This window comes from Mirounga leonina, unplaced genomic scaffold (genome assembly GCF_011800145.1).
Source record: "Mirounga leonina isolate KUSES-001 unplaced genomic scaffold, KU_Mleo_1.0 Mir_168, whole genome shotgun sequence".
NCBI lineage: Eukaryota > Metazoa > Chordata > Mammalia > Carnivora > Phocidae > Mirounga > Mirounga leonina.
This window is the reverse complement of record NW_023270426.1, coordinates 23,301,227-23,328,223: the sequence shown is the minus strand read 5'-3', so window position 1 is coordinate 23,328,223 and position 26,997 is coordinate 23,301,227. Positions and strand designations below refer to the sequence as shown.

The following is a 26,997-nucleotide window of genomic DNA, read 5'->3' as shown; positions in this document are numbered from 1 at the left end:
ACACTAAAGTGAGTATCAATCACCACAGGAGAGTCTGCATTCCAGCACCAATAAACACAAGCCATCAGCTCAGTTCTACTATTATTTATTTTTTTAAATATTTTTGAAAAAATATAATTTTTTTACAATATTTTCAACTTAAACACTATTCACACTGAACACGTATGGCAGCTTAACCTACCCAAGTATGAAGTTTAAGAAGCCAAAACTGTTCTAGCTTTGTTAAAAGAAAAGTTGTGCTGTAGACTATTGTAGTGATGGTTAACAAGGCAAGGAAAAGCACCACTCAAATCATGTTACCATTACTTTGTTCAGTTGGATTATGGTGGGTCAAATGTTGCACTTCACATAGGCATAGCTATGATGCAGTGAGTCCTTAGAAAAAGATGCAATTCTCAAATTACATACTTCCTCAGATGTAACATTAGAAGAATTCACTATTTCTTAGGTGATAAAATACCATCGAAGTCAGGACTAGTTCTCATCTGATTACTACCTTATAACCTCAGTAAACCAAAGATATACTTGTCTATAAAGAATTATTTCAAATTAACAAGGCCTTCTTCAGAAAAAGGAGATCCTTTTTGATAGTTACAAATGTAAATTTAAGTCTGAACTGAGAAATATGCCTAACAACTAGAACTTAATTTAAATGTACTCATTTTTATAAAGTTTAGACATTAACAAGCGTTTGCTAACCGTAAGGGACTAGTTTAGCCTCAAAAAAGACAATTCACTAAGATTTAGAGGTCATTTTAATTTGGTGCTTTGTCACAACTTGACTGGTGCTTCTTTCCTCGCTGTCTTCACATCAAGCCATGGGGCCAATTCTATTTTCAGTAAATGTTTGACAGCTTATTACTTAATAACAGTCTCAGCACTTTTATTAAGCATGCAAGACTAACAAAACTTTGGCAATGCATAAGTGTAACACAGTGACAAGAGAGAGCTTTTACAATTAAGTCTTCTAATACTGCCTTCACAGTGTGGAAATTGTGCTACATCCACCAAAAGAGGGCCCCGTCTACTCAAATATTTTAGTACTTCACCCCAGGAACAAACTCCTTTGCATTTGGATTCAGATTGCTCTTGACCTGGAAAATAAGTACATAAAAAAGCAAGTTCATTAACAAATGGCTTCAAATACTCAGAAGCATTCAACCCAGATCCACATGCAAAAATATCTTCCAAAAAAATATAAATCAAAAGAACTCAGATTGTAAGGTTAAACTTAACCCCCCAAATCTATCTATAGCAGGGAAAGAAGGAATCAGATATAAACTATTTATTTATATGAAAACTTATCACCTTCTAAAGAGAAAGTAGGAATTGAAATTAAATTTGCTAAGTGTAACCAGACCCACTAACTTCACACAAACTAAAAAGGTGTCCTAGAATACGGAATTCTGTTAACTATGTTATTTTATTTTAACCGTTTCATACTATGCAAACATATTAAACAAGTGTTGAAATGATGACTAAAGGGGACTGAGGAATTGTTTATGGATTAATTTTGCTCATGATCCTCACTGAAAATATGGATTTATCTTTCTAAAATTGCTGTATTCTGATTCCCACAGGAAGCAAGGTTTATAACAGGAAAAGAAAACTACATGGGGAATCTGAAGACCTAAGATGGAATTTCGGCTCTGCTCCTAACTTCCTATGAAAGCCTAGATAAGTCACTCTCTCTGGGACTCTTTTTTTGCCTAAGTTAGGAGAAGAATGGGCCAAAATCTCTAAGAGCCATTATTCTATACCTCTAAATCTTTATTTTCCTAGGCAGACATGTCAGCATATTGAGAATAGCTGGAAATTTGCCTCCACCACAGTTGATAAAAGATGAAAAGAAATCAAGATGTATTCCAGGCCCTGAAATGTAGGAATGCTGAGAGGCTTTTAGACAGAATCTGAACCCCCTATATCACTTACTTCAAGACCAAAGCATATTAAATAACATGTTGGAGCAATAATTTAATTTTAGTTTCATAATTTATACACAACCATTTCCTTGGACAGGACATAGTCTCACTTCTCTCAAGGGAATTGTATCTAAACTTTAAAAATGTGAGGTTTAAATAAAAAAGCAGTGTTCTTGAATGTGTAATCTTTTGGCAGCTACAAAAGAATGAGAAGGAATTAACATAATCTCAAATAGACCAAGTCAAGTCGAACAAACCAGTTTCTAGGTAATAATACTGGGTCCACATTAAAGTTATACATTATGACCAGCAAAGGACTTTACTCATCAGAATTATTCATCATAATTCCTAAAAAACCTTTTACTGCAAATATACCATCCCCAGCAACAAGACATGGAGAATAGCTAAAAATGCAAATAGGTTTGAGTTCCTTTTCTGCCAAGAGCTTATAAAAGTCCCTATTAAATCCAAGTTCCAAATGGGAGTTAGGGTAACTAAATCTTGGGCCAGAAAAAAAAAAATATCCAAACTTTCACCTTTCAGATAAAATTTTGAAAATTTCGCCAAATGTTTAAGGCAAAATTGAAGAGCAAAACCTCTTCATCAAGCTACTTTTGTATAAGCAAGTCACATGGACATACCGTATACTTCTTTTGGATTAATGCTTTAAGTCATCTACATATCCTAGGGCAACATAGTTATTAAAACTAAAAGCAGTGGCAAGTAGTCTGTTAGTAGTCTGAGACTAGCCCCAGAGTGTTGCCAGAAGTCACTCCATGTCATAAGTGAGGAGACCAGAAGGCCTCTGCTTCCATAGTAAGAAGCAGTACAATTTCCGAAGAGAAAGAAATGTAGAACTCTTCTTAAACAGATGACTGCTGGCTTTTCTGCTTACAGGCAAGATGAGCTAGTTTTTAAAAAGATGAAAAATAACTTTACCACAAGATCTTCCAGAGAAGAGCCATCACTGATAACAAGATCATTAAACTGGTCTTGGATTTGGTCCATAGTTTGTGGGAGATCTCGAGCTGGAATAAACCACTCATGTTCTTCTTCTTCCTCCAGCATTTCTTGGAAGCAGCGTTCAATAAATTCTTCTTCCCATAACTCCTCTTCTATCTGGATTTATAATATATAAAGCATAATTTATAGCACATTTGGTAAGACATCACTAGGAACGGCTTAAAGTATCTTGTATTAAAGCACTTAAAACCACAATATTGTAACCTCCTCTGCTTCTCTACCAAGAAAAAGAAACGTTTACCGTAAGACTAGGGAATATCTGTTTAGGGTTTTGTGGTCTTTGTTTTAGCAGAATATTCTTTTTTCCACTGAGGGTGGTGGGGAAGTAATAAATAAAGGAATAGTTTCATTGAGGAATTTGTCAGAATTACCTGTGATATTTTAAAACTACACAAACCCTAAACCCACCCAAAAATGATTAAAATTCTGTAGAGGGTAGGGTTGGGGCATGGTTAATTAAAAACAAACCAAAAAGAGCCCAAATGATTCTCACTGAAATAAGACTACACTTTTTTACTCTTGACTATCCATCACTGGATATGGTGAAATCAAGCTGGCTACTGATTACCAAAGCCATGATCAAGGAGGAACTAGACACAAGATGGAAACAGATGTCAGAAATATGGGAATAAAAGACAACATTCATCAATGTATGAACATTCTCTAAGGATTAACACTGGTGTCAGGTTTTCAGGCTTATCAAATTAAGAACCTCAGGTGAAAAAACAGCACAATTCTGTATCCTAGTACCCATGCCTGTCTGCTCCTAATTTATATTCTCTTAAGTGCAATGTGATCGATGCAAGCAGTAGTTCCCAAACCTAACTGCACACTGGAACCCCATCTGGGAGATTTTTTTTTTTTTACGGTTTTATTTTTAATTAATCTCTACACCCAACATGCAGCTTGAACTCACAAACCTGAGATCAAGAGTCACATACAACTAAACCAGGCAGGCGCCCCTGATTTGGGAGCTTTTAAAAAACAAGTTTTCCAGGCTCCACCCTAGTCCTCCTGGATAAGACTATCTGGGGTGGGACCCTGCAAATTTCCCTAAGTTATTTCAGTGAGCAGATAAACCTGGTAGTACTCAGCATACAAATAAAATAGGAGTGGTAGCATATAAATTCCTATATTTCACTAATATAAGGGACCAGATGAAAAACACATTACAGGGACAAGTACAATTATATTGAGGGCTGTAATGGGCTATGAGAAAGATCATGTTTGTACACAAAACTAACTTGTCTGTTGAATTCCTCTTCATTTTCCATCCACATGTACTCTGCAAATGGATTGTCATCTTCATGAGAATGACCATTAATAATCACATCTTCATTGATGATGCTTGGGCTAGTACTGCTGCGACTTGGATCTTTCATGGTTGGCGTTAGTTGTCGTTTTTAACCTTCAAAGAAGAACAATAGTTAATTTTGTCAGTCAGTCCTTCAGTTCTTAATGAGCATCTATTACCACCAGGCATCATGGTTAGGTACCAGATGCACATGACATATTAATGCACATGATAAATCAAGCAATTGGGAAGTTTCCGTTTTTTCTCAAATGATCTTAATGTTTAAGCAACAGCTGAGAGGGGCGCCTCGGTGACTCAGATGGCTAAGCGTCTGCCTTCGGCTCAAGTCATGATCCCAGGGTCCTGGGATTGAGCCCCGCATCGGGTTCCCTGCTTGGCGGGGAACCTGCTTCTCCCTCTCCCTCTACTGTTCCCCCTGCTTGTGCTCTCTCACTCTATCAAATAAATAAAATCTTTAAAAAAAAAGAAGAAGAAACAGCTGAGAACAGCCTAGATTCATCTAGTATTTTTTGGTAACAGTCAATGATGGTAATCAACTGCTTGAATGTAACTCCCAAATCATCTGATTTTCAAAATATTGGATATCCCTTGCTTTATAAAACAAGCATGGTATGGAAGACTTAAGTCATCAAGTGACTTTATGAAAAGCAAATTCTACTTTTAAAAACTGGTGTTGGGGCACCTGGGTGGCTCAGTCGTTAAGCGTCTGCCTTCGGCTCAGGTCATGATCCTGGGGTCCTGGGATCGAGCCCCGCATCGGGCTCCCCACTCCACGGGAAGCCTGCTTCTCCCTCTCCCACTCCCCCTGCTTGTGTTCCTGCTCTCGCGCTCTCTCTCTCTCTGTCAAATAAATAAATAAAATCTTAAAAAAAAAGAAAGAAATAAAGAAATAAAACCTGGTGTTAAAAAGCCCAGGGACTGCAAATGAAAACACTTTTTTTTTTTTTTTTTTTAAGATTTTGTATTTATTTGAAAGAGAGGAGAGTGAGAGAGCAAGCATGAGGGTAAGGGTAGGGGCAGAGAGAGAGGGAGAGGCAGGCTCTCCACTGAGCAGGGAGCCCGATGTAGGGCTCAATCTCAGGACCCCGGGATCATGACCCAAGCCAAAGGCAGACGCCTAACTGACTGAGCCACCCAGGCGTCCCGAAAACACACTTTTAATAACCTCTTAGTACCTCAGTTCCAAGGTACAGAGGGCTCTGGATCTTTTATTCTTCTTTTAATTTTTTTAGGATTTATTTGAGAGAGAGAGAGAGAGAGGTAGGGGGAGAGGGGGTAAAGGAGAGAAAGAATCTCAAGCAGACTCTTTGCTGAATGTGGAACCTGATGCGGGGCTCAATCTCACAACGCTGAGATCATGACCTGAGCTGAAACCAAGAGTCGGAGGCTTAACCAACTGAGCCACCCTTTTATTATTTCAGGATCTTTTGACTTCATAGCATACTCTCTATTTGCTTAATCTCTGGGTCCATGTTGAATTACTCCGTGTCTGGACTAGTCCACTGTACAATGAGTGTCAAGCACCTAAACTGCATAATATGCATGCTTTTAAATGAGATAGTGTCTACAGACTGCTTTAAAAAATTTTTTTATTTGAGAGAGTGTGAGAGAGCGATCATGAGCAGGGGGGAGGGGTAGAGGGAGAAGCAGACTCCCCACTGAGCAGGGAGCCCGATGTGGGACACAATCCCAGGACCCTGGGATCATGACCTGAGCCAAAGGCAGACACTTAACCGACTAAGCTACCCAGGCACCCCTACAGACTGCCTTTAAAACTGTTTTATTACCCTCATAGTATGTAATAAACATCTTTCCATGAAAGGCAATAGCAAGCCCCCACACAGCCACAAACGACTACCAGACTCCAACTAGCTCAAGCACCTAATTTTTTTTTTTTTTTTTTAAAGATTTTATTTATTTGACAGAGAGAGACACAGCGAGAGAGGGAACACAAGCAGGGGGAGTGGGAGAGGGAGAAGCAGGCTTCCCGCTGAGCAGGGAGCCCGATGCGGGGCTCAATCCCAGGACCCTGGGATCATGACCTGAGCCGAAGGCAGACGCCCAACGGCTGAGCCACCCAGGCGCCCCGCACCTAATCTCTTCTTTCGTGAGTAAAAGCAGAGCAGTATCTGATACAGTAGTCTGGTTTCTTATACACTACTCAACAGGTGATAACATGATCTAACCCAGCTGATATATTGCTGGCTAAAAGTTTGAAGCATAAGGTTCAGATTCTACAATATTCTACTAATTCTTTAAGTATGAAATTGCTAGATTGGGTTTACATATAACAAGAGTCACTTGCACATAAAATCAAACAGCAGTGTGACTGGCGCCAAAGGGAGGAATCAGCATACCTAATATGAGGATAGTTTTATTATTATTATTATTTTTTAAATATTTTGTTTATTTGATAGAGAGAGAGCACAAGCAGGGGAAGTGGCAGGCAGAGGGAGAAGCAGGCTTCCTGCTGAGCAGGGAGCCCAATACGGGGACCTTGGGATCATGACCTGAGCCGAAGGTAGCCGCCTAACTGACTGAGCCACCCAGGTGCCCCTATTATTTTTTTTTTTTAAGATTTTCTTTATTTGACAGAGAGACACAGCGAGAGAGGGAACACAAGCAGGGGAAGTGGGAGAGGGAGAAGCAGGCCTCCCGCCGAGCAGGGAGCCCGATGAGGGGCTCAATCCCATTCATGACCTGAGCCGAAGGCAGATGCTTAATGACTGAGCCACCCATGCACCCTGAGGATAGAGTCTTAAAATCTTTAAGGCCTGGGGCACCTGCATGTCTTAGTCAGTTAAGCATTCGACTCTTGATTTCGGCTCTGGTAATGATCTCAGGGTCTTGATATCGAGCCCCACATCAGTCTCCGTGCTGGGCGTGGAGCCTGTTTAAAGTTCTCTCTCCCCTCTTCTGCTCACCCCCGCCCCCACCCTCTCTCTCTCTAAAACAAAAGCAAAAATAAGTAACAACAAAACAAACTTCAGGCCTTCTTACTCCAAAGTTATCATAATCAAATAAAACACTAAAACTAAAACCTCCTACTACAAATAGTTTTTTCCTTGGGTTTACGGTTCAGGGAGTGCTGGCTCTATGTGTACTGCTGGTCCTTTAGATTTTTTTTTTTTTTTAAGTAGGTTCCAGGGGCACCTGGGTGGCTCAGTTGTTAAGCGTCTGCCTTCTGCTCAGGTCATGGTCCCAGGGTCCTGGGATCGAGCCCCGCATTGGGCTCCCTGCTCCGCTGGAAGCCTGCTTCTCCCTCCTCCACTCCCCCTGCTTGTTTTTCTGCTCTCGCTCTGTCAAATAAGTAAAATCTTAAAAAAATAAATAAAGTAGGCGCCACGCCCAATGCGAGGCTCGAACTCACAACCCTGAGATCAAGGGTCGCATACTCTACTGACTGAGCCAGCCAGGTGTCCCTCCTTTAGATTCATTTTATGGACTTATCCTTAAGAGTATGTAAGTATAATAAAAACTCATACCGTTCATATAATGTGAATTTAGTCTCTCAAGCTGGGAGTGGGGGGAGGTTTCTAGCCTGACACACATATGTATATTCTGAAATACTGAATACTACTTACAATACCATCATGGTAGTGAGATTTTTAGTTAAGAGGTCCTCAACTAGAAATTATTAAGAACTTCTGCCCTAGTTATTATTGTATACATATGAAAGAGAGGCAGAGACAGAGTATGGGTAGAAGGAAACATGACTTGAGTTAGGAAAAAGAGGCACTATAAAAGCAGACAGGACAGAAAACAGACGATGGTATCCTTGTTATTTTTTATTTATCATTTATCTTGGATGAAATAAAACCCTTTTTTTGGATAACAAGTTCTGACTAAAGATCAATCCAGTTCCTCTGAAGAAAATTACTCATTCTCATATGTCAGGTATTACATTTTATTTTTTATTTTTTAAAGATTTATTTATTTATTTATTTGAAAGAGAGAGAATGAGAGAGAGAGCACACGAGAGGGGGGAGGGTCAGAGGGAGAAGCAGGCTCCCCGCCAAGCAGGGAGCCCGATGCGGGACTCGATCCAGGGACTCCAGGATCATGACCTGAGCCGAAGGCAGTCGCTTAACCAACTGAGCCACCCAGGCGCCCCTCAGGTATTACATTTTAGATTAAACTCAAATATTATGAAAAGCAGAGGTCAATCCTGTTTTACAACTGGATGTTACTCTGCATATGAGCTGATCATTATGTTCAAAGACACTGCAATTTATAACAGCTTTTGTTATTTTCCCAACATGTATCCTATCCCAACTTATACCCATTAAATCCTCCCTTTCAGAAGACCACAATATTAACAAGTGGCTTACAGCTTCAGTTAAAAAAAACAACAACAACAAAGTTTAGCAGACTATGGGATATTCAATATTTAAATGGAATTGAGTAAGTAGCAACCACGTGTGAGACATGTCCATCCACAAACACATCAAATTTGTTTTTAAATAAGCCTCAGTGACTGAAAGTACATCTACATATAAATGCAATCTATTTTTTTGAAGAAAAAAAATTTTCCATACAATATATGAGCACAAGCTTCTATAAACAATGAAAAGTCTGCTTCGGCAAATTCTATAGTTTGAGAATCCCAGGGTACTCCCCTCCTTCTTTGTTTGATGCCAACCAGTAACAAAACCTAACAGAGTTTAGCAAAAAAGGGCTCAATCCCTGTGTTTGACAAGGCTGTAGGTCAGCTTTTTGCTCATTATCACCTCATCAAACAAGCAGTGGCTTTGGTATAGATCCTAGTGAAAAAGTCTCTAAAGGACGATAAATAAAATTACTTTATCAAGCAATATTTGGGAAACAAATCACAACTGAAACCAAGAATAACGAACTGAAACCTGGACCAGTGTTAGACAACTGAGGGAGGGAACAACTGCTGACCAGATCACATTTCCAGCTACAGCCAGCCAAGTGAAAGCCAGGGGGGTAAGGATCATTTACTTTCAGAACTTTGATGGACCTACAATTATTGAACACAAGGTGTTCTAGTTCTAATGTAAGGCAATGTATCGAATTTTAAATTTTCTTCTATGACTTGTTCTTTTTTTTTTTTTTTTTGAGAGCCTCTATGACTTGTTCTTGACCCTTCTTGGACCACACTCATTATACTTTATCCTCTGTGTGTTATGCTATTTTTTAAAAATTGGGTATAGGATCACCTAGTCAGCTCAGTCCGTGGAGCATATGACTTTTTTTAAAAAGATTTATTTTAGAGAAAGAAAGAACATGCGTGGCCAAGAGAGCACATGCACAGTGGGGAGGGGCAGAGGGAGAAGGAGAGAGTCTCAAATTCCACTCTAGGCCTGACATGGGGCTCGATCCCATGACCCTGCGATCACAACCTGAGCTGAAACCAAGAGTCAGACACTTAACCGACTACACCATCCAGTCACCCCAAGTATGTGACTCTTAATTTCAGGGTTGTGAGTTCAAGACCCATGCTGGGTGTAATGCTTACTTTAAAAAAAAAAAAAATTGGGTATATAGTTCAAATACCATAAAATTTATCATTTTAAAGTGCTGGACTGGCATCTATTAAAAATAGTTAAAGGCAAATAAAATAGCCAAAGCCACCTAGGGCAAGGAATAACAGTTGTGACAGACAAAAGACAAAGCAAAAAGCCTGGGAGCAAAGACTGGTAAAGGAAATCCTTTGGGAATAAGGACTTTGAAAAGCTCCTGTATATTCTGGGGAATCTAGAAGGCTATGGGCAGGTTCAGTGCTGGGAGCATGCTCAGAAAAGAGCTGAGAATGCCCTACACTTTCATCTCTGGCTGACCTTCAGGCTATGCATATGTAGGGTGGGCTAAGAAAGACTTGAAAACTGCCTGAGTTTTGAAGGTATGCCTCAACATAAACAGCCCATCTGCAAAGACTGGGAGAGTTGTTTTTTGCTTATAGGTATTTAAGAAAATCTCTTTTAGGGGCGCCTGGGTGGCTCAGTTCATTAAGCGTCTGCCTTTGGCTCAGGTCATGATCCCAGGGTCCTGGAATAGAGCCCCGCATCAGGTTCCTGCCTCAGTGGGGAGGCAGCTTCTCCCTCAGCCTCTCCCCCTGCTTGTGCTCTATCCCTCTCTGTCAAATAAAATCTTAAACAAAACAACCTCTTAAAGACTTTTTTTAAAGCAATCCCTACACCCAACTTGGGGCTCAAACTCACAACCCCAACATCAAGAGTCATACACTCTACCAACTGAGTCAGACAGGAGCCCCAGAAAATCTTTCTTATTTAAATTTTTAAAAGATTTTAATTTAGGGATGCCTGGTGGCTCAGTCGCTTGGGCGTCTGCCTTCAACTCAGGTCATGATACTGGGGTCCTGGAATAGAGTCCCATGTCAGGCTCCTTGCTCTGAGGGAAGCCTGCGAGAATTCTCCCTCTGCCTGCTGCTCTCCCTGCTTGTGCTCTTTCTCTCTCTGTCCAATAAATAACATCTTAAAAAAAAAATTCTTTTTTATTTTATTGGGGAGCCTGGGTGGCTCGGTCGGTTAAGTGTCTGCCTTCGGCTCAGGTCATGATCCCGGAGTCCCAGGATAGATCCCTGCATCAGGCTCCCTGCTCAGAAGGGAGTCTGCTTCTCCCTCTGCCCCTTACCCCCCTGGTGCTCTCTTTCTTTCTCAAATAAATAAAGTCTTAAAAAAATTTTATTTATTTGTGAGAGAGATAGCTAAAAGGGAGCATGAGCAGGGGGCGCTGGAAGGAGGAGAAGCAGTCTCCCCGCTGAGGGGCTCAATCCCAGGACCGTGGGATCATGACCTGGGCTGAAGGCAGCTGATTGACTGAGCCATCCAGGTGCCCCTAAGATTTTATTTATTTGACAGAGAGCGAGAGGGAACAAAGGAGGGGGAGTGGGAGAGGGAGAAGCAGGCTTCCCGCTGATCAGGGAGCCCAATGCGGGCCTTGATCCCAGGACCCTGGAATCATGACCCGAGCTGAAGGCAAATGCTTAACGAATGAGCCACCCAGGCACCCCCTTAAGATTTTATTTTTAAGGGGCGCCTGGGTGGCTCAGTCGTTAAGCGTCTGCCTTCGGCTCAGGTCATGATCCCAGGGACCTGGGATCGAGCCCCACATCGGGCTCCCTGCTCAGTGGGAAGCCTGCTTCTCCCTCTCCCACTCCCCCTGCTTGTGTTCCTTCTCTCGCTTTGTCTCTGTCAAATAAATAAATAAAATCTTTAAAAAAAAAAAGATTTTATTTTTAAGTAATCTCCACATCCAACATAGGGGCTTGAACTCATAACCCCAAGATCAAGAGTTGCACGCTCCACCAACTGAGCCAGCCAAGTACCCCTGGAAAATCTCTTTTAAATAACTACCTGACCTCTAAGCTAATAGAACAGAGACTTCAATGGCCACACACACACAATTCAAACTCTTACAAAATTAGTTTAGAAAAGTCACTAAACAAACAAACATCAAGCAGAAAGACATCCCTGGGGGGGGCGCCTGGGTGGCTCGGTTGGTTGAGCGTCTGCCTTCGGCTCAGGTCGTGGTCCCGGGGTCCTGGGATAGAGCCCCGCACATCAGGCTCCCTGCTCAGTGGGGAGCCTGCTTCTCCCTCTCCCTCTGATCCTTCTCCCCGCTTGTGCTCTCTCAAGTAAGTAAATAAAATCTTTTTATTTTAAAGATTTTATTTATTTGAGAGAGCGAGAATGAGAGAGAGCGAGCGAGCACACGTGAAGGGGAAGGGTCAGAGGGAGAAGCAGACTCCCTGCTGAGCAGGGAGCCCGATATGGGACTCGATCCCGGGACTCCAGGATCATGACCTGAGCTGAGAGCAGTCGCTGAACCAACTGAGCCACCCAGGCACCCCGTAAATAAAATCTTAAAAAAAAAAAAGAAAAGAAAAGAAAAACAACCCTGGGGAAAGGAGAGAATCTAACTGCCAAAGATGCCATATTATAATGTTCAAAATGTCCAGTTTACAAAAAAATTAGGAAGCATGCAAAGAAGAAAATGACTTATACATAAACTTCCCTGAGGAAGCCTAGACACTAGACTTATTAGACTTTAAATTGGTACAAAAAACGAGAGGAAACCGTAAGAATGAGGTCTCATCAGGCTTCCTGCTCAGCAGGGAGCCTGCTTCTCCCTCCCCCCACCCCACACCCCTACTTGTGCTCTCTCAAATAAATAAAATCTTAAAAAACAAAAAAACAAAAACAAATGAGGTCTCATCAAATAGAGGACACTAATACAGAGAAATTATTAAAAAAAAAAAAAAGAAAAAGAGGGATGTTTGGATGGCTCAGGCAGTTAAACGTCTGCCTTCAGCTCAGTTCATGATCTCAGGGTCCTGGGATCGAGTTCCACATCAGGCTCCTTGCTCAGCAGGGAGCCTGCTTCTGCCCCTACTTGTGCTCGATCCTGCTCTCTCTCTCTCTGACAAATAAATAAATAAATAAAATCTTAAAAAAAAAAATTTTCTGCAGTTGAAAAGTACAATAATGGATGCCTGAGTGGCTCAGTCCGTTAAGCATCTGCCTTCGGCTCAGGTCATGATCCCAAGGTCCTGGGACTGAGTCCCACGTTGAGCTCCCTGCTCTGCGGGGAGCCTGCTTCTCCCTCTGCCTCTGCTTCTCTGTCTCTCTCATGAGAAAGAGAATAAATAAATTCTTTAAAAAAAAAAGTACAATAACTGAAATGGAAAATTTACTAGATGGATTACAACAGATCTGATCAAGGAGAAAAAAAATCAGCAACCTTGAAGATAAGTCAATTGAGATTACTGAGCCTGAGGCAAAAAATAAAGCAATGAAGAAAAATTAATAGAACCTTAGAGACCAGTGGGGACCATCCAATGTACCAACATACACATAATGAGACAAGGAGCCAGAAAGAATATTTTAAGAATTAATGGCCCCTTGCGGTGCTTGGTTGGCTCAGTTGCTGATCTCAGGATTGTGGATTCAAGCTACACGTTGGTTGTAGAGACTGCTTAAAAATAAAATTGTAGGGGCACCTGGGTGACTCAATCTGTTAAGCATCTCTTGGTTTCAGCTTGGGTCGTGACCTCGAGGTTGTTGGATGGAGCCCTACACTGGGTTCCTCGCTGAGCACGGAGTCAGCTTCAGATTCTCTCCCCCTCTCTCTCAAATAAATAAATAAAATCCTTAAAAAATTAAAATAAAATCTTAAAAAAAAAAAAAAACCAATAGCTCCAAACTCCTTAAACTTGATGAAATCCATGTTACTCTACATATCCAAGAAGCTCAACAAACTCTAAGATAAACTCAAAGTGATCCACATCAAGACACATTATAATCAAATTACTGAAAGACAAAGAGAAGAGAGATAATCTCTAAAACAAGTGACCCTACATACAAGGGATCCTCAAAATAAGATTAACAGTTGATTTCACATCAGATACCATAGGGGTCAGAAAACATATTCGAAGTGCTGAAAGAAAAAAACAAAACAAAACTATTTTTCAAAAATTAAGGAGAGGGACACCTAGGTGGCTTAGTCTCTTAAGTGTCTGCCTTTAGCTTAGGTCATGATCCCGGGGTCCTGGGATGGGGTCCTGGGATGGGGTCCTGGGATTGAGTCCCGCTTAGGCTCCTTGCTCAGTGGGAAGTCTGCTTCTCCCTCTGCCTGCCACTCCCCTTGCTTGTGCTGACAAATAAATAAATTCTTAAAAAAAAATTAAGGAGAGGGCGCCTGGGTGGCTCAGTTGGTTGAGCGACTGCCTTCGGCTCAGGTCATGATCCTGGAGTCCCTGGATCGAGTCCTGCATCGGGCTCCCTGCTCGGCAGGGAGCCTGCTTCTCCCTCTGACCCTCTCCCCTCTCATGTGCTCTCTCTCTCAAATAAATAAATAAAATCTTTAAAAAAAAAAAAATTAAGGAGAGGGGCACATGGGTGGCTCAGATGGTTAAGCGTCTGCCTTCGGCTCAGGTCATGATCCCAGGGTCCTGGGATAGAGCCCCGCATCGGGCTCCCTGCTTGGCGGGGAGCCTGCTTCTCCCTCTCCCTCTACAGTTCTCCCTGCTTGTGCTCTCTTGCTCTATCAAATAAATAAATAAAATCTTAAAAAAAAAAATTAAGAAATTAAGACATTCCCAGATAAATAAAAAAATGAGAGGGGCACCTGGGTGGCTCAGTGGGTTAAGTGTCTGCATTCAGCTCAGGTCATGATGTCAGGGTCCTGGGATCCAGTCCCCTGTGGGGCCCCTGCTCAGCAGGGAGTCTGCTTCTCCCTCTCCCTTTGTCCCCAACCCCCACTACCTGCTCATGCTCGTGTTCTCTCAAATAATCTTAAAAAAAAAAAAAGAGAGAACAAGAGAGAGCGCATGCATGCGCAGCACCAGTAGACCTATCCTGTAAGAAACACTAAAGCGAGTCCTTCAGGCTGAAACAAGGACACTACACATTTAACTTGAATCCAAGGTAACTACACAAATTCGGAAATCAGTAATAATGTACTTTTGGCTCTTAACTCCTTTTTCTTTATGTGATTTAAAAGACAAATACAGGCGCCTGGGTGGCTCAGTCATTAAGCGTCTGCCTTCAGCTCAGGTCATGATCCCAGGGTCCTGGGATCGAGCCCCACATCGGGCTCCCTGCTTGGCGGGGAGCCTGCTTCTCCCTCTCCCACTCACCCTGCTCGTGTTCCTGCTCTCGCTATCTCTCTGTCAAATAAATAAAATCTTTAAAAAAATAATAATAATAATAAATAAAATAAAACTGGCAGAAATAGGGCACCTAGCTCTTCAGTCAATGGAGCATGAGACTCTCAATCTCGGGGTCATAAATTTAAGCCCCACTTTGGGTGCAGAGATTAAACATAAAATCCTAGGTGTCCCTGGGTGGCTCAGTCGGTTAAGCATCAGACTCTTGGTTTCAGTTCAGGTCATGATTTCATGGAGCCCCAGGCTCAGCAGGAAGTATGCTTGAAGATCTCTCCCTCTGCTCCTCCTCTCACAAGTGCACTGTAGCTCTCTCTCAAATAAATAAATGAATCTTAGTAAAATCTTAAAAACAAAACTGGCAGAAATGAACTGAGAAAGCCAGTAATTTCCCCCAATTAATGTTCACTATTTGCTTCAAAGCATGATTATGCTATAAAATCCTCAAATTATCAGAAAATGATTCAAAAATTATTTTCAAAAAAATTAAAATTTTCATCCTTAATCTCATGCAAAAATTTATTTTATTATTATTTTTTAAGTAAGCTCCATGCCCAACATGAGGCTTGAACTCAGGACCCTGAGATTAAGAGTCATGTGCTCTACCAACTGAGCCAGCCAAATGCTCCTCATGCAAACAATTTTTTTTTTAAGATTTTATTTATCTATTTGACAGAGAGCAAGAGAGCACAAACAGGGGGAGTGACAGAGGAAGAAGGAGAAGCAGGGTCCTCACTGAGCAGGGGGCCCGATGTGGGGCTCGATCCCAGGACCCTGTGATCATGACCTGAGCCAAAGGCAGACACTTACTTGACTGATCAAATAATTTTCAAAGTAATATACTCAGGTGTCTGGTTGGCTCAGTCGGTTAAGTGGCTAACTCTTGGTTTTGGCTCAGGTCCTGATCCATGCTCAGTGGGGAGTCTGCTTAAGGATTCTCTCTCCCTCTGCCCTTCCCCCTGCTCACCCTCTCTCACTCTCTAAATCATTAAAAAAAAAAAGAAAAAAGAATATAGTAATACTAACTCAGAACAAGTAGTTTAATATATCTAGAAATTGCTAAAATATTTGTAATAAGATTTCCCGAAATTAAAACCACCAAATAGTAAAAACAGTAATGTATCACCCTATACTTGCTTTGTTTTCAATCATTTAAAAATTTTTAGATAGGTGTTTGTACACAGGAAATTTTGTTGGAAAAGGAAGCATCGAAGTGAAAGAAATGTATATACAAACCACATACTACTTAGAGAAGAAGTAAACACAAGTTAGATATACAAAACAGGCCTAACACCAGATGCCTGGGTGGCTCAGTCCGTTAAGTGTCCAACTCTTTATCTCAGCTCAGGTCTTGATCTCAGGGTCTTGAGTTCAAGCCTTGTGTTGAGCTCCACACTGGGTGTGGAACCTACTTAAAAAAAAAAGAAAAAAACCCAGGTCTCACATATATACATTTTTTCCTCTCCATCTCCATTCCTACCCAGAGGTAATCAGTGTTAAGAGCTTAGTGTGTATCCCTTCATATTTTTTTTTTTAAGATTTTATTTATTTATTTGACAAAGAGACAAACAGTGAGAGAAGGAACACAAGCAGGGGGAGTGGGAGAGGGAGAAGCAGGCTTCCCGTGGAGTTGGAAGCCCAATGCAGGGCTCGATCCCAGGACCCTGGTATCATGACCTGAGCCGAAGGCAGACGCTTAACAACTGAGCCACCCAGGCGCCCCTTTCATATTTTTTTTGCTTATAGAAACACACAAAGAGGATTTTTGTATTTTAATAGAATCATACTAAATAAATTACGTTGAAGATCCATACTAGTCAACATGTACAGGTATATCTCACTTTTTAACGGATGCAACAGCACCAGTTACTCAACTACTTCCCCCTCCGATGCACATCTACATTCCCAGGTTTTTTTTTTTTGGTTACAATCCTGCTTTGATCACCATTGCACACATATCCTTCCTTTTCTATGTATGCTGTGTTCTACATTTTCTTAAGTGGGAATAACTGAAGTCAAAAGCCAAAGGCCATGTGCATTTGTAACTTTAAGACAGATTATTTGGGGTGGGGTGCCTGGGTGGCTCAGTCGCTAAGCGTCTGCCTTCGGCTCAGGTCATGATCCCAGGATCCAGGGATCGAGCCCCGCATCGGGCTCCCTGCTCCGCTGAAGGCCTGCTTCTCCCTCTCCCACTCCCCCTGCTTGTGTTCCCTCTCTCGCTATTTCTCTCTCTGTCAAATAAATAAATAAAAAATCTTAAAAAAAAAAAAAAGATTATTTGGGGGAAAAAACAGATTATTTGCCACAAATGTGGTAATGGACATTCCTGTAATATACTGAGTGCTCTCATTTCTCTATCCTCAACAGTTCTGAACATAACTAATATATTTTAGTTTTGCAAATAGACTCAAGTAGAATCTCACTGTTTTCCTTTACACCTTCTAGGATATGCTTATCTTGCTTAGGAAGTTTTTTCCTACCTTGAGGTTTTATTTTTTGTATTTTCTCTATTGGTACAGTGTCACTTTTTTTTACATTTAAATCTTTAATTCACATGAGACTTTAAGTATGATGCTAAGGATCAAATATTATATTTCCCCATATGAATATATCACACATCATTATTTAACCAAAGCTTATTCCCCATGTTTATCATAATTAAATTCCCATTTATACTGTTTCTAGAACACTTATTCTGTAATTGTATAATGTATACTGTTTTATCTTCAACTATTTTGAAAAATTTTAAACCTACAATAAAGTTTTATAATAGTACAATGAACGCTTTGTACCTTTCATCTACATTCACCAACTTTTAACATTGTGCCATTGTCACTTTCTCTATATAATTTTTTTTTGCTTAGGGGCGCCTGCGTGGCTCTGGTGGATAAAATGTCTGCCTTTGGCTCAGGTCCTGATCCCAGGGTCCTGGGATGGAGCTCCACACTGGGCTCGCGGCTCAGCATGGAGTCCGCTTCCCCTCTGCCTCTCCCTCTGCCCCTCCCCACACTCAGGCACGCTCTCTCTCTGAAATAAATTAATCTAAAAAATAAAAATTAGGGGTGCCTGGATAGCTCAGGCGTTAAGCGTCTGCGTTTGGCTCGGGTCATGATCCCAGGGTCCTGGGATCAAGCCCCGCATCGGGCTCCCTGCTCAGCGGGAAGCCTGCTTCTCCCTCTCCCACTCCCCCTGCTTGTGTTCCCTCTCTCGCTGTGTCTCTGTCAGATAAATAAATTTAAAAAAATAAAATAAATAAAATAAATAAAAATTAAAAAGCGTTGGATGACATATTTTAAAAGAAACTTTTAAAAGCACTAAAGTATTGGGGCACCTGGGTGGCTCAGTCAGTTAAGGGTCTGCCTTCGGCTCAGGTCATGATCCTAGGGTCCTGGGATTGAGTCCCGCATCAGGCTCCCTGCTCAGCGAGGAGTCGAGGAGTCGGCTTGTTGGCTTCTCCCTCTCCTGCCTCCCCCTGAGCTCCCACGCACTCTCTCTCTCTTAAATAAGTAACATCTTAAAAAAAAAGAAAACATTATGCTAAGTTAAAGAAACCCGTCACAGGAACCATGAGAGACGATGGACTCTGAAAAACAAACTGAGGGTTCTAGAGGGGAGGGGGGTGGGAGGATGGGTTAGCCTGGTGGTGGGTATTGAGGAGGGCACGTTCTGCATGGAGCACTGGGTGTTATGCACAAACAATGAATCATGGAACACTTCATCTAAAACTAATGATGTAATGTATGGGGATTAACATAAGAATTAAAAAAAAATTTTTTTAAAAGAAACCCGTCACAAAGCACTACATATTATATGAAAGCTAAGGGATAACAAGGTTTCTAAAACTGATTGTGGTGACAGATATACAACTCTATGACTATCCTAAAAATCACTCTGCTGTGTACTTTAAATGAGATAAATGCAATGAATTCTAGCTCAATAAGAACTATTAAAAAAACAATACTCATTGCCTAGAGGGATAACTAGGTGGCAAGAGATAGTTTGTTACATCTTTTGAGTTTTGAATGGGTTACCTATTAAAAATTCAACTTCAATAAACAAAACCCCTACTCTAATTCCACTGATTTTTTCTACTTTTTTTTATTAATTTGTTTTTTACACTTTATTTTCCCTCCCCTCCTATCTACTTAATTTCAGCCAACTTGTTCCTGTTTTTCAAGTTGACAAACATGTTCATTTTCAACCTTTCATTTAATAAAAATGGCTTATAAATTTCCCATATATACAGAATTTAGTTCTTACCAGTCTTTGGTAATTACAAATTATTTATTTTATAATGAACCAGAGATTATTTGGAAGAATATTTTTTAAATTTCCAAGTGGTTAAGGTTCTTCTGATTACACTTTGTTAACCTGATTTCTAGTTTAATTTCATTATGTTACAAAATACAGCCAGAGGGCGCCTGGGTGGCTCAATTGGTTAAGCGACTGCCTTCGGCTCAGGTCATGATCCTGGAGTCCCTGGATCGAGTCCCGCATCGGGCTCCCTGCTCGGCAGGGAGTCTGCTTTGTCCTCTGACCCTATCCCCTCTCATGTGTTCTCTCTCTCTCATTCTCTCTCTCTCTCAAATAAATAAATAAAATCTTTTAAAAATAAATAAATAAATAAAAATAAACAAAATACAGCCAGAAAAATCTTCACTTTTTGGGATTTATTGCAGTTTTGTTTGCAGACAATTATGGTTTTTGCAAAATGTCCCTTGGGCCTAAAGAGAAAAATGTGGGATTTCTATTTCTAAGGTACACATACACACACATACAATCTTTTTCTACTTCATCTGTTAAATTCTGAAAGTGGTGTATTCAAGTTCTCTACTATAAAGAGTTAGATTACTTAACCCAGCTTATAGAAATTTATCATTTTTGGGGACACATGGGTAGCTCAGTTGGTTAGGTGTCTTGCCTTCAGCTCAGGTCATGATCCCAGAGTCCTGGGATTGAGTCCCCCATAGGGCTCCTTGCTCAGCAGGGAGTCTGCTTCTCCCTGTCTGCCCCTCCCTGTTTATATGCGCCCGCATATGCTCTAATAATTTTTTAAAAATCTTTTTTTTTTTAAGTAATTATTTTTTTTAAAAAGATTTTATTTATTTATTTGACAGAGAGCGAGCACAAGTAGGCAGTGGCAGGCAGAGGGAGAGGGAGAAGCAGGCTCTCTGCTGAGCAGGGAGCCGGATGCGGGGCTCAATCCCAGGGCCCCAGGATCACGACCCGAGCCGAAGGCAGCCGCTTAACCTACTGAGCCACCCAGGCACCCCTAATTTTTTAAAAATCTTAAAAAATTTATCATTTTTGAAAACTGATGCTTGGTTTTATGTCTTCCATCATAATTTCATGTTTATTTTTCTTACATTCTATTCCTGTACTTTATTTTCCTTTTTTTAAAAAGATTTTAAGTAATCTCTACACCCAACATGGGGCTCAAACTCAACCCCAAGATCAAGAGTCGCATGCTCTACACCAACTAGGCTAGCCAGGTGCCCCTATTTTTTTTTTTTTTAAGATTTTATTTATTTGTCAGAGAGAGAGAGAGAGAGCACAAGCAAGGGGAGAGGCAGGCAGGGGGAGAAGCAGTCTTCCTGCTGAGCGGGGAGCTGGATGTGGGACTCAATCCCAGGACCCTGGGATCATGACCTGAGCTGAAGGCAGACGCTTAACCGACTGAGCCACTCAGGCGTCCCTATTTTCCTATTTTTAAATAGAGTTTTTATTTATTTATTTATTTATTTATTGAAAAGATTTTATTTATTTATTTGACAGAGAGAGAGATAGCAAGAGCAGGAACACAAGCAGGGGGAACGGGAGAGGGAGAAGCAGGGAGCCCGATGTGGGACTCGATCCCAAGACCCTGGGATCATGACCTGAGCCAAAGGCAGACGCTTAACGACTGAGCCACCCAGGCGCCCTTAACTAGAGTTTTTAAAATATCGGATTTATTTTCCGTGACTTACAAACTACTGAGGAATATCAGTTTTCTCCCCCTAGTCTGAGATATAATTGACATCAGCACTGTAAAGTTTAAGGTGTACAGCATAATAATATGACTTACATCTATCAGGAAATTAGAATAGATTTACATAGATTCCTATTAATTAAAAACATGCTCTATACACCCTCAACCAATTCAAGACATTTAGAATGCTTTTCCTTGGGGCGCCTGGGTGGCTCAGTCAAGCATCTGCCTTCAGCTCAGGTCATGATCTTAGGGTCCTGGGACTGAGACCCGCGTCCCTCTCCCTCTGCAGCTCCCCCTGCTTGTGCTCTTTTTCTCTGTCAAATAAATAAAATCTTAAAAAAAAAAAGAATGCTTTTCTTTGTTCAGGGTATCCAACCCAATCCCTGCTCCCAGACAAGAACCTTTAGAATGATTTTACTTACCCCATTTCCTTCCTCCCACTCCACCTCCCAAGTTTTGTGGAAATAATTTAAGCAGTGTTTGTTTCATACTACTTGGTTTTCTCTCAGGTATAGATTTTTTAGAAGAATTTCTGAACCGAACACTTAAAATTCACATTACTGTCTATTTATATTTTATTAGAGTCATTGCTCATCATTGTTTCTTTTATTCATCATCTTCCCCTAACCTGACATCTTAGTTTTGGCTTAGTATTTCTTCAAAAGGTTACCCGAAGACATTTATTTCTGAGCCACTGCATGTCTGAGAGTATCTTCTGCTTTCATATTTGAATATTATTATTAAATGGGACAGATTTACACTTGTCCTTTCTATTTTCTGCAAATATTCCAGTTTTCACAGTTTTCTTTCTTTTGTAAAGATCCTATTCAGGTGAGAGTCTAAATGAGAGCCTAACACTTAAATTCAGAAATTTCACCAGATTTTGGTTAAGTAAGAGCAGTTTTTTTCCTATTAATGCTGTCTGGTGCTTTCAATCCACAAGCTCACATATTCAGCTGTTTCTTCCCTTTCAAAATGCCTCTTCCGCATAATGGTTTCTATAAAATTTTAAAATATGGGTATCATTTCAGTTTAGAAACTTTCTCCCCTAGTTTCATCTCTTAAGAATTTTCATTAAAATTCAAGTAGAGGGGTGCCTGGGTGGCTCAGTCTGTTAAGGGCCCAACTCTTAGTTTTGGCTCAGGTCATGATTTCAGGGTCCTGGGATGAGCCCTGTGTCAGGCTCAACACTCAGCAGGGAGTCTGTTGTCCCTCTCCTTCTGCCCCTTCTCACACTCGTGCTCTCTCTCTCAAATAAATAGAATCTTAAAAAAAAAACCTGTAAACACAGTTCTCTTTTTCTTTTCTTTTCTTTTTTTTTTTTATTCATGAGAGAGCGAGAGAGAAAGGCAGAGGGAGAAGCAGGCTCCCAAGGAGCAGGGAGCCCGATGCGGGACTCGATCCCAGGACCCTGAGATCATGACCTGAGCCAAAGGCAGATGCTTAACCATCTGAGCCACCCAGGCGCCCCTCTCCTTTTTCTTTAAGCTGACTCCACAGACACCTTTTCTTCCTTAACATTATTTGCATACACACATTATTATCATAATCAGTTGTCTCTCCAGCAGTTAGTGAGAGAGGATAAAGAAATTTCTGCTTCAGCTGTTTTCCACTTAAGTTTGTAAGCAGTACTGAATTTTTCATTTTAATGTTTGGCAGTATACATTAATAATTAAAAGCAGGGGCTCTGGAACCCAAGGGCAAGTTTTAACCCCTCCGTGTCTCAGGTTCCCCATCTATTAAGTGGATAATAATAATAGTAACTAGGTACAGAGCCTGGCACATGACACTATTACCTATTTTGGTGCTTATTAAACATTTAGAGCAATTAAAGGTTGCTGGAGCAAGGTATAAGGTAAAAAAAAAAAAAAAAATCACATGTTCAAAAACCTGTAGAAGTGAAACAACATCACAGAATGAGGCCTTTAACCCTAATCTCAACTAGATGTAACAAAGGTGATCTGGTGAGAGTAAGGATGGCTCAAGTACTGCCGATCATCACTACTAATTAAAAGCTCAAAGCACATCAGAAATATCATCCTTATTTATAAAAACTGATACAAAAATAAGCAGATGGGGCGCCTGGGTGGCTCAGTCGGTTAAGCATCTGACTCTTGATTTTGGCTCAGGTCATGATCTCAGGGTCATGAGACCCAGCCCTGCGTGGGGCCTGCACTTGTGTGTGGAGCCTGCTTAAGAATCCCTCTTTCCAGGGCGCCTGGGTGGCTCAGTCAGTTAAGTGTCTGCCTTCGGCTCAGGTCATGATCCCAGGGTCCTGGGATGGAGCCCCACATCGGGCTCCTTGCTCAGTAGGGAGCCTGCTTCTCCCTCTCCTTCTGCCTGCTGCTCCTCCTGCTTGTGCTCTGTCAAAAAAAAAAATTTCCCTCTTTCCCTCCTCTCCCCCAACCCCTCCACCTCCCTGCTCCCTCTCTCAAAACAAAAAACAAAGAATCAATAAATGTAAAAATGCAAAAATAAAAGTTAAAAAAAAAATAAGCAGAAGCAATTCAAACCTCTAAACCCACACTATCCAATATGGTGGCCAGTAGCTACATATGGTTTTAAATCTAAGTTAATTAGAATTCAGTAACATAAAAAATTTAGTTCTTTAGTTGCACTCGCCACATTTCAAGTGCTCAATAGACACATGTGCTTTAGTAGTTATCTAACTGGACAACACTGCTCTAAACAATAAGGAAATTTAGGATGCCTGGGTGGCTCAGATGGTTAAGCGTCTGCCTTCGGCTCAGGTCATGATCCCAGGGTCCTGGGATCGAGTCTGGCATCGGGCTCTCTGCTCCTTGGAAGCCTGCTTCTCCCTCTGCCTCTCTCTCTCTGTCTCTCATGAATAAATAAATAAAATCTTAAAAAAATAATAAAAATAAGGAAATTTAGAAGAAAAAAGGGAAAAAAGATTGTTACTATAACCGAACCTTAGGCTGTATCAAACGCAAATTACTAATGCACCTATGCAACAGGGTGTTCAGATCACAAAGAGATAACTTGGACAACTTTAATCTTGGACTGAGTCCAAATCTACGATATGCCACTAACCACCTAGAGGATCCTGAATATGTCACTAAACCACAAGCAGCACAGTAAAATGGTTAAGAGCACATAATCTCTGGACTACTTGGGTCTGAATTCCAGTTCTTACCAGCTGTGCAACAGTGGACCAGTTAATTCACATCATTACTTGTTATCTTTACTTTACAGTAGTACTTACCACCTAGAGAAGGTGAATATTAAATACTTGTAAAAGCACTCAGAACAATGTCTGGCATTACTAAGTGCTACAGAAATATGTGCCTAATAAAACTCTATTTTCTCAATTTCAAAATGGGCAAGATAAAACTTGCTCTGCCTATTTCATAGGTTATAATGAACACGTTTGTAAATTACAAGGATATGTAAAAGCACAAAAGGAAGGGAGCTGAGTCCTTATTTTCTACCTTCTTTCACCTCACACTGTCCATGAAATTGCTATGCTAACAGCATTTTGTTTATATTTTCTACTGAAACTGGAGCATCACTCTCTAGAGTCATAAAGGGGTAAACCTGAATAAGGTGTACAGTGCTTACTGAAGGAAAAGCCTACTATAAACTTACTCTGTTCCAGAGAGGTTAGAGATCATCTACCTCAACTGGAGCTCCTTAACAGCAACATGCAATATATTATAATAAAACCCTCCCAGCTCTCAAGCCTTTAACCATCACAGGAGTTTCCATTGCCTAAAACCCATCCCTTAAAGAAAGAGATAAATAGGCTGTCATTTTTGGAAAGTCACCTATCTTTATTTGTCGTAGACACTTATCCGTGATAAAAGATTAAGTTTTGTACAAATTCACAATTAACAAGGAGCATAAACAAGCTAATTTGCCCCAAATATCCTTTCACAAACTGGAATCAGAAGCACAAACCAGCAAACACTCGGAATCACATTAAAAATCCTTAGACCCTTTCCTTATTTCCAAACATAACCTGCAGCGGTTGAAATTTCAAAGGCTATTTTGAAGAAAATGAAGACCAACACCTGCTCAACTGCAATTTGTGAAAAATCATGCCACGAGACTACAATATTAGCCACACACGAAAACGGGAATTTGTCTTCTGTTGAAATAAATGTCAAAAGCTGTCAGCTGTTAGACTTTCTCCCACGGCAAATTAGAAACCAAATTCTTTCTAGAGTTTGAGGTTTCGGTGAGGTGATGGGGCTGCAAAATCAGGGAAAGCAAGACAACAAGAGGAAGCAGAAAAGGCCCCTTTTTGAGTCACCAGAAAATCACACTGCTGGCTGCTTCAACAAATGTTTTGAAAAAACAAACTTCACCACAAGCCACATAATTTTTGTGGTAGCGGGCAGTAAGCACATAGTGGAAAAGAAATTTAAGAGCACCGGAATCCAAGAATATGAACTGGATGGGCCCTTAAAGTTCATCTGGCTCACAACCCTCCCGGAGTAGGAGTCCAGCCCTCCTATCCTGAGCATGGGAAACAATATAACTAAAAATAAAGAGTAAGTGAAGGTGAAGAAACGGGAGAAAGCCGATCAGAAAGGTACGGGCCCGTGCACGGTCGCAGAACGCTCCCCTAGGACGCTCGCCAGCCCACCAGTCCCTCCGCCCCTTTCTCTTCCCCCACCTCAGCTTCGAGAGCAGCGCGCACGCGCAGCAAGTAGGAGCTGCGCGTGGCGACGCGCAGGCGTAAACTGGGGAGAAACAATGAGCTTTGTTGCCGAAGCGGCAGTGGGGGGCAGGGGAAAAGGGTACCAGTGAGGAGGTGAAGAAAGTGGGGGGGGGGGGCGCACGAGAAAGTGCTATCCCGGCAACCCTCGCGCGCCACTGAAGACCCGGATAGAGTGCTGCGAGATCCAAATCATAAATAATAATGACAATGAGAAAAAAAGCGACGGCCATTTCTCAGAGAAGAAAGAGTCTAAGTCGGTCCCAACTCATCTCTCGGACGCAACGAAAGGTGCAAGGAATAAAGGAAGCCATACGAGGCTTGGTGGCCAACAACCCGGGGGACCCTCCAGGCCCCTCAACCGTTGCCGAGGTGCTGTCCCTCGACCGCCGGGGTCGCCGCACCCTTCTGGCCGCTCCGCCCGAGGGAACCCCTCACCCAGTGCACGGCAGCGGGGACGGCAGCCAACGAATCCGGTCGGCCTCCGCGGATCTCCACAGGCAGCGCCGCTTCCCCGCTCGACGCGCGCTTCGCCCGCCGCCTCCCTTCTCCAGTCCAAACAAACACCCCAGCCCGGAAGTGACTTCACTTCCGCCGCCGTCGGCTCCGCCCCCTCGTTCTGTCAGCGCTGCTCTCTGAGGCCACTAGAGAGCGCGCGAGAGAAGGCGCGACCCCAAGGTTTTCTTCGTATCCCAGGCTGAACGCGTGTGCGTGCACAACGGCCTCTTCTGCGTGCCTGGCGGACGCGGGGTTTACGGGAAGTCCTGTTGCGTTCTCTCTGGGAAACTGGAGTTAGGCGAGCTTGTGCCCCAACACCCGCCCATCCTTCAAGAATGTTGGCATGCAGGGCGCCTGGGTGGCTCAGATGGTTAAGCGTCTGCCTTCGGCTCAGGTCATGATCCCAGGGTCCTGGGATCGAGCCCCACATCGGGCTACCGGCTCGGCGGGGAGCCTGCTTCTCCCTCTGACCCTCTCCCCTCTCATGCTGTTCCCTCTCGCTCGCTCTCTAAAAAATAAATAAAATCTTAAAAAAAAAAAATGTTGGCATGCAGTGAGTGGGGGACCTGGGGGCTGAAGAATACAGATCACAGCGGTTATCTAAAATAACACCAAACAGGATCGTCTGGATAAGGACAGCGCATTCACACACGCGCATACACACCAAACATGATAGTGTCACACTAACAGTGACACGCACCCAGTGACATCCAGAGATCCTGACACAGACCCATAATAGGGAAACAACAAACTAGGACAAATTCACATTAAGGATGTGATCTATACAACTCCCTGAATTCAGACACGTTCATGCACACACACTTTAAAATTATGAATATTTGGTTCCTAGGCAGCCTATGGAAGCTTCTTTGTGGGTAAGGGAAGAAATATCCTGTCCAGAGATAGTATAGAAGGGTGGGACCTCAGGGTCCA

The 26,997-nt window shown here is 41.9% G+C and overlaps 1 protein-coding gene across 1 annotated transcript; it reads right to left on the bottom strand.

Moving 5' to 3' along the window:
- Positions 1-69: 69 nt before the first annotated feature.
- Positions 70-26,156, bottom strand: PAIP2 (poly(A) binding protein interacting protein 2). Its single transcript, XM_035014257.1, has 4 exons — positions 26,005-26,156; positions 4,190-4,353; positions 2,862-3,041; positions 70-1,094 (listed from the first exon to the last, which is right to left on the bottom strand). Exons 2-4 carry the CDS (start codon positions 4,325-4,327, stop codon positions 1,038-1,040), a joined length of 375 nt encoding a protein of 124 aa, XP_034870148.1. The 5' UTR covers positions 4,328-4,353; positions 26,005-26,156; the 3' UTR covers positions 70-1,037.
- Positions 26,157-26,997: the final 841 nt, after the last annotated feature.